The sequence below is a fragment of the Rhagoletis pomonella genome, unplaced genomic scaffold, assembly GCF_013731165.1.
Source record: "Rhagoletis pomonella isolate Grant_MI unplaced genomic scaffold, Rhpom_1.0 Rhpom_scaffold_00002, whole genome shotgun sequence".
In the NCBI taxonomy this organism is placed as follows: domain Eukaryota; kingdom Metazoa; phylum Arthropoda; class Insecta; order Diptera; family Tephritidae; genus Rhagoletis; species Rhagoletis pomonella.
This window is the reverse complement of record NW_023458556.1, coordinates 9,482,634-9,490,809: the sequence shown is the minus strand read 5'-3', so window position 1 is coordinate 9,490,809 and position 8,176 is coordinate 9,482,634. Positions and strand designations below refer to the sequence as shown.

The following is an 8,176-nucleotide window of genomic DNA, read 5'->3' as shown; positions in this document are numbered from 1 at the left end:
GCCTTATCGTTGGCTTCAACATTTGTCAGCGCTAATGCTGTGCATGTCTTACGACGTACCAACAAACCAAGACGTGCCTTTCCTTTAACAATGCAGTAAGGTACGCCCATTTTGCGGCAAAGTGCGGGTAAGAACAGAACCAGCTGCAAAAAATGATAAAGTTGTTTAACTTAAGGTACATCAAAAATATTAATCGATGATAATGATCATATCGTATTATCAGTATGTCAAGTTTCCACAGCCAATTATTGTGCACAAGGCACATTAATTTCAGTTGAAGAAATTCAAGTTAACATCATTTAGAGCTTTATCCAGTTAAAATCTATTTATGAACTCACCTCCAAGGGGTCAACGTCGTGAGCAATGACGACCAGTTGAGCCTTCTTCTGCTCGACCAGTTTGGTCACAGTGTTGGTGCCAGAACGCACGAAAGTGGGCTTCTTTTTGGGCTGCACATCCTTGCCCTTAGCCTTAGCTTCAGCAATCTTCTTCAAACGTTGCTTCTTGGCCAACGCAGATTCAGGACGGTACTTCTCCAAGAGTTTGAACGTTTTTACCGCTGTAGTTTTGTCCAAACTTTGGGTAAATTGATGAATTGGTGGTGGCACCTTCAAGCGTTTCTGCAATACAGCCTTTTGACGCTGAACTCGAATGTATTTTGGCCATTTAACAAAACGAGACAAGTCACGTTTGGGTTGAACATTCTGACCTACAATAGACAGGATTAATTGTTTACAGTGGTCAATCTAAATATACATCAAAAACTCACCGATGCCAAAGTTTTTAGGACGCTTTTCGAATAGCTGATTTACCACCTTCTTTACTACAGGTTTCTTGACGGCCAATGGGGCTGGCGCAACCTTCTTGGTAACTGGCTTCTTCTTTGGTCTTGGCTGTAAAAGGAAGAGTTTTTAAGGCACCTTATGCTAAGCCGTAATACAGAGATAAACACTAGCGCACATATCAGTTTTAAACACTTTTGCACGAAATTTCACAAACACATTCAGTTCGCTTAGTATACACTGCAATTTACCTTCTTCACCACCATTTTGGATAGTTTTTAAAACGCGATGTAATTGAAATAAGCAGATTTTAATAGCGGCTCGAAAAAAGAGCTGCTTCTACGTCTGCCTGTCAAAAAGGTAAAGGAATCGGGCCAGCGGAAATAGCAACGGTGTCAATCAAATGTCAGATTTAACACTTTTTAGCGACATCTTCCGGCTGTTTAGCAAAGGCCCGTTCATGAGAAGAGTGCCTTTGTAGAAAAAAAATCAATTTAATAGGGTGCAGTAACACCTTGCAATTTTTATTGCCGAAAGTGATTGCTGGAAATCTGTAAAAAGGACTTTCTGACTGTTTACACGAGAAAGTAGACTTTCGGTTTCGCATTTTCACAGTAAAATGCGTAGAAAAAGCGCTTGCATTACCCGTTTAACCGCACAAATTTTCCGATACTACATTTTGTCTGTTTACAAGGTGAATGCCCACAAGTCCACTTTCAACCAAAGAACGTAAATCTATATATATACATATATAATTATTAATTTACCCTCTTTGGTAAAAAGTATGAAATTTTACGAAAAAGCAATTGCCTAGTTTTTATTCATACGGTTCATTGCGCCATGAAATTAGCTTTGTTTCTTAACAGATAATTATCACAAATTATCACCAATTTCTGCTTAAAAGCGTTTTTAACCCAAAAAACTTGAAGAAACTTGCAGCTCTCTCTCGTTCTTACGCTCTTCCTTTTTTAGCTCTCCTCCTAATTTCTGCTAGGAAATTTTGTACTAGCAGAAACTAGCAGCTGACAAAATGGATAAACGAAAATTCGCGCCAAATATTGCTAGTTTCTGCTAGTCTTGCGTTTCTTTACTTTTACGTTATTTCGATCTCTTTGAGCGCCATTCTTTTGACATTCTTCTTCTTCCTCATAATTATCTGCTGGAAAAGAAACAAAGCCACTTATTCATAAAGGATAATATATGATTCCTAGATGTCGCTGATCTCAGAACTTGATCACTTTGACATTTTGCTCTGTACAGGTTTCTTATCACACTCTTTAACCGCATCCGCATAATTTTAATTAGGATCAATTGAATTGCTTCTGAACTGATTTGCTTTTGGTTAGAAAGGCTTTTAAAATATTGCATATCAATATTGGCTTGTAAAATTTGTGGTTAATGAAAGGAGTATGTAATTTATATTTTAGAGGCAATACGAATAGTTTCGCGTTATGAATATTAGTAATGTTTGAGTGCAGCTGAGTGTAGTGCCACCATTTTTAATTTTCATGTTTATTTTGTGATCGACATTCTGTAATTTGGGATCAAAACGACCGAATGAATAAAAGTGATCATTGTTTGGACTATATGCTACTATATATTATATTCTTCAATATATTATAAAGATTTTGCATACATTTTGTGGTTATGCTGCGGTGAAGTAGAAAAAGTGGACATTACGGCATTCTACGGTTAGCTTCCGCTAATGGCAGGTCATGGTTGCATTGGTATAGGTGGAGGAGGTGGAACAAGTGGTGTCACTATAGGCGTTGGTTGTGGTGGGGGGAGTTCAAATATAGGAGGGACCACCCATGCAGTGGTCGTGTGGGAGTACGAGACAAGCAATAGCAAGTGGTTGCCCTATAGTCCAGGTAAATTAATTTAATGAATAGTATGGGGTTAGATAAATTTTATATATTTCGCTTAGATGTCTCACAACATTTGGAACGTGCTCATGCTAAGAAACTGACTCGTGTTCTTTTGAGTGATGCCGACCCACAACTCGAGCAATATTATGTCAATATACGCACTATGACACAGGAGTTGGAAGAAGACTCAAGCTTTTCTACCATTGACGTTCGACGTATGTTTTATTCGCCTAGCTCTCCTCCCGGTAAGGGCACTAAATGGGAGCGTCTAGGAACTGCTGGTCCTGGAGATTGGCATCCTTTCAATATGCAATTGCAGTGTATAATCGAAGATGCTTGGTCTAAGGTAAGTATTGAGTTCTATTTGTAATTAGATCTGAATACGATGTTATTACTCTTTACCTTTTCCAGGGAGAACAACGATTGGATCTCTGTAAAACAAGGTTTTGTTTGCCATACACCATAAATTTTTGCAATTTAACACAAATTCGGCAGCCGAATGGCCCAATACGAAGCATTCGTCGATCACAGCACGCACCTTATCCACTTGTAAAACTAACCCCTCAGGAAGCACAACAATTAAATGGTACAATTTAATAATTTTTGTAAAACGTTAAATTTTATTCTTTATAAAATTGCAGCCAACATCTATAAAGATTTTACTACGACACGCAATAACACTTTACCCAAAACCGCAGCCCAGTTGGCGGATACTAAACAGCTACAGCAGCGCATGACATTGCATAATAATGGCTTGTCCACAACATCCTTTCCTCATGCAAGTCGACAACCGCAACCGTTACCTCCAATGGTAACTGTATCCAGTCAACACATTCCACACGCTCACCACCAGCAACAAATAAACCACCACCATAGCCACCCTCACCTGCAATCATCTTCTTCGCATGCGCAGCCTCAACATCGCAATAAATCACACAAAAAAAACAGCGAAACATCCACCACCAATTTGCGGCATATTCTCAACAATTTGAACATATTCGGAAGTAGCACAAAAAGTAACAGCCAGCATATGAATAACAATAGCAGTATGGCCCAGACTTCAACCTCGAATCATTTAGGCATGCAGTTCTCCCATTCCAAAACCCCACTAACTGCTTCAATGAAAAGTCACCACAGCCGTTGCTCGGATGGTTCCTTACAGTCGCACCGCAGCAGTCGTTTGGGCTCTCACCGGTCTCGGTCACGCACACGTGCATCGGATACAGACACAAACAGCATGAAATCTACACGGCGTCCGAGTGTTGACACAGTTTCCACATATCTCTCGCACGAAAGCAAGGAAAGTTTACGTAGTCGTAATTTCGCCATATCTGTTAACGATCTGCTCGATTGTTCTTTGGGCAGCGATGAAGTATTTGTACCATCGTTGCCACCATCCTCTCTGGGCGAGCGTGCACCAGCACCTCCTCCACTACCACATCATGTGAGCTCTATAAATTTAGCGCCCTCTGTAGGTACCGCTGGTGGTTCTGTTACAGTAGTAGCTACGCTTCACAATACTCATCAACACCAATCTCAGCAACAATTAGCATCATCAACACAACAATCAGCTATTGCTGGCGCGATTGTGGGTGTGGATCCAGCAAGTGATATGATATCTCGATTCGTTAAGGTGGCAGAGCCGCCCTTGTGGCCAAACGCCCAACCGTGTCCCATGTGTATGGAAGAGCTGGTGCAAAGCGCACAGAATCCAACTATTGCCTTAACTCGCTGTCAGCATTTAATGCATTTACAATGCCTCAATGGCATGATTATAGCACAGCAAGGTGAAAGGAGCAAGGTAAATAAACACTCCAAAAACATTAACTGATTTTCTTGCTTGTAAATGACTTTTACAAATACATAAACTTTATATTTTAATAACTTATTAGAAATGAAACCTATTTTTTGACTTTTCAGAATCTCTTCATTGAGTGTCCAGTGTGCGGTATCGTTTATGGTGAAAAAGTTGGTAACCAACCAAATGGCACTATGTCATGGAGCATCATTAGCAAAAGTTTGCCAGGCCATGAGGGTCAGAATACCATACAAATTGTTTACGAGTAGGTCAATCCTCTTCCATGTTATTTTTTTTCAGTAATTATAAAATGAATTTTCAGCATCGCATCTGGCGTACAAACCGATGAACATCCACATCCAGGTCGAGCTTTCTTCGCTGTTGGATTTCCGCGCGTGTGTTACCTACCCGACTGCCCACTTGGTCGCAAAGTATTGCGCTTTCTAAAAATTGCCTTCGATAGGCGTCTCTTATTCTCGATTGGCCGTTCGGTTACCACAGGTCGTGAAGACGTCGTAATTTGGAATAGCGTGGATCACAAAACGCAATTCAATATGTTCCCAGACCCAACGTATTTACAACGTTGCATGCAACAATTAGTGCACTTGGGTGTCACCGATTGATGGACGCCAATGATGTATAAAAATGGTATAACAAATACGAAATTAGATTTAAAATATTTTAGTTAGTGTGCAATTTGAAAGTGTTTCAAAGTAAGTTGCGTTCGAGTAGCTCGAACTTTAAATACCCAAGTGGTTTCCATTTTGTGTCAAATGTAAAGTGCTGAAGGCGTCATGCATGCATAATTTTATAAGCTTTAAAATTGTAGGTTTTAAAAATTTACTAGACTTCCTTGAATGTTCTTCCATATTAGTTTCTAGTTTTAGATAGTATGGATGTATTTAATATCCAAATTTGCTTATGATTTACTATGAAGCAATTTTTAATTATTTCGCTAGGTATTAGTAGCAATTCAATGAATATATATATATATATACATATATATATATATATGTATAAGAATATATGCAATAAAATATATGTATTTAATATAATAATTTAAATTATGTGCCAACCTAGAGAGTTTAACAATTCATCGGCATTATCAGTTATGGCTGCACTTGATAGTGTGACGACACATTCCTTTTAATGCCTAATTAGGGTGCGATATTCAGCACTTAGTTTTCATAATTGTGTAGCGGAAGAAGATGCCGTGAAAGATTTTAATTTTTATATAAACGATTTCATATTGACGATATTCTGTGCTAAAAAGTCGCTGTCGCTTATCTCAAGTATTGCCAAACGGATAAGTTTTCTTTTGGATAATAGTCGAAATGTGTTGTTAAAATTAAGGGAATCTCTTAGGAAATTAGGAACCTCCTGTTCCTCTCCTGTCGAGGAGTAGAATCAAATAAAAATTTGTGATTTTTTCGGTACGATTCTATTGTTTCTTTTTGGGCGTTGAGAAAAACAATTGGCTATACATATGTACATACATGCATTGTAGATTCAAACTTCATGCTTTAAATGGTAGATGCATTTCTAAAAGTGTAGCATATAAGATGGCAAGTAGAACTGATTAGCTAGTTTTAGTTTTTCTATTGAAATTTTTTATTTAATAAAATTGATGCAAACATGATCTTTAGCTTATTTTAATGTTTAAGTATTAGGAGTAGTTTTACATATTTGTATATGTAATTACAATGTATTTTTTGAAAAAATAAACAATTTTGTATTGCTTTTATATGAATAAATAAATAAAAACCAACAATTGCTTAACGAAATGTATGCAAATATACATATAATTTTTTGTTTTCTCAAAATCATTTTTTTAATTCCCCTCCGCCCCTTGTGTGTTAAAAAAAGTTTAACAAGTTTATTAAGAACGTTGTGTTTTCTGCCGCCGCGGCAAAGTTATGTAATGGGAAACAGAAAAAGAAACAGTTCGAGTACTTTCCGACCGAAACCTACCAAAAGATTGCCGTAAATCTAGCAAAACCTGAAAAATTGACTAGTACAGAAACGCAGCATGTACAGTTACTTCACTTTAGCCAACTTCACTTAATTCGGTATAAGAGACGAGCAGTACGTTCACGACTGTTATAATCCGAAATATTAATTTTTACGTGATGAGTTGCTCGTTTACGACTGTTACGATTCGAGCCCAGACCTTAACTAGGTCAGAGTAACGCGGGTCTCTCGTAGCAGCTGACGCTCATTGTCTGCGGTTGGTTGCGATTGGGTTTCTATAACGGCATTCGTGGTGGGGCGACACTGAAGGTGGTGACGGACTCCCTTTGGTTCGACCCTATTGAAACAGCCCGTTTCCTGGGCCTACCGTTAGTTGACGACAATGATTGAAAGATGAACCGAAATAGGCGGGGCTAAGTAGTGCCGCTACAACAACAACAACAACGAACTCTCTGCTAAGTTGCAATTTCGTCTCAGGTGGGAACAAGCTTTGGTTAACTGTGAGGTCACTGTCCAGTCCGGCGTTGATAAAGTGCAAGTTTCATTAGGCGACCGAGCCTCTTCGAAGCCGGAGCCAAGCGTCGAGTGACCAGAAAGCTGTACAAACTGCCGAAACCAACGGTTAGGTTAAGGTGGTCGTTGTACTGCACAAGGGGGAGTTTTCTCAACACCTAATTGGGTCATTGTCGTCAAATATCTTGTTGAAAATACCTTGACTTGATTAAAAATTGTAATGATTTAAGCCTCAGCAAACCGGAGCATGTTCTTTTTTCGGCCTCTATACAGGGGAAATACGGATCAGTCGCCTCTGTCAGAATAGAAGCCGTTTGTTTTTCTGCTAAATAGCACATTTTCAGCCAAACATGCCACTTTGGCCGTCAATAACCAATCAGCCTTGAAATTCGCGCTGACATACCAACGACTTTTTTTGGGATTCAAAACAGCAATATCGAGTGAAATGAAGCAACCGATGAGATGGGCAGTACAGGTGGAAAACAATGCAATAGCAAACCACAAATCACAGATACAATCTCTATCATTCGTGTTTAAAATCTTTGAAATCGGGCAATAGCCACGCCCACCACGCCATATAACGGTAATTTACAGAAACATGAAAACTGCAATAAATCAGTAACTACTGAAGCTAATTGACTCAAAATCGATTATTGCAATAACCACTGCGCAGAAAATTAGATTATTATAAACTTTTGGATTTTGGGCGTGGCTCCGCCCACTTATCCAAAAATGAGTATTTCGGTAACCGATTTATCAATTTCTACCAAACTCGGCGCATTTAATAAACTTGGTACGAAAAAGCAATTCGTTGAAAAATATTCAAATCGGACTAAAATTGCACCGGCTTTAACGGTAATTTTCGGGTATACCAAAACTCCGATATTTCAATATTTGAGGACGTTCATTAACGCCAAGCTAATACTTAGAACAATATTTTAACAAATAATAAGACTGTTCGATTTCGCCCGAACTTATACTTCTTTACTTGTTTTACTTAGTTATTACGTACACAACTAAATATATGTATGTACATGCATACATATTGCACTTTTGCTTTTTCCTTGTGGCAAAGTTGCTTTACCCGAAAATGGAAGGATGAGGTAGTTGAAATCTCAGCCGTAATACACACACATATATATATACATTAACTAAGTATGCATCAATGCCAACTATGCTGCGATATTCGTGCTGTCACTTTTTCGGGTTGAAACTCTCTCATACGCAACTGTGGCAATACAATA

At 38.6% G+C, this 8,176-nt stretch overlaps 2 protein-coding genes across 2 annotated transcripts in view; one reads left to right on the top strand and one right to left on the bottom strand.

The window, feature by feature from the left end:
• LOC118734438 (60S ribosomal protein L7a-like) overlaps positions 1-1,159 on the bottom strand; it is a 6,984-nt gene extending 5,825 nt beyond the window's left edge. The window contains exons 1-4 of the mRNA XM_036464159.1: positions 1,034-1,159; positions 770-893; positions 339-709; positions 3-143 (exon numbers count right to left, since the gene is read on the bottom strand). Coding sequence (XP_036320052.1) covers positions 3-143; positions 339-709; positions 770-893; positions 1,034-1,048 — 651 coding nt within the window. The 5' untranslated portion in view covers positions 1,049-1,159. The remainder of the gene's footprint in view (positions 1-2; positions 144-338; positions 710-769; positions 894-1,033) is intronic.
• An 862-nt stretch (positions 1,160-2,021) lies between these two features.
• Positions 2,022-6,118, top strand: LOC118733026 (protein deltex). The gene is made up of 6 exons (XM_036462185.1): positions 2,022-2,653; positions 2,710-2,996; positions 3,062-3,236; positions 3,292-4,451; positions 4,571-4,713; positions 4,771-6,118. The coding sequence occupies exons 1-6, from the start codon at positions 2,488-2,490 to the stop codon at positions 5,069-5,071; spliced, it is 2,232 nt and encodes a 743-aa protein (XP_036318078.1). The 5' UTR covers positions 2,022-2,487; the 3' UTR covers positions 5,072-6,118.
• The last annotated feature ends 2,058 nt before the right edge of the window (positions 6,119-8,176 follow it).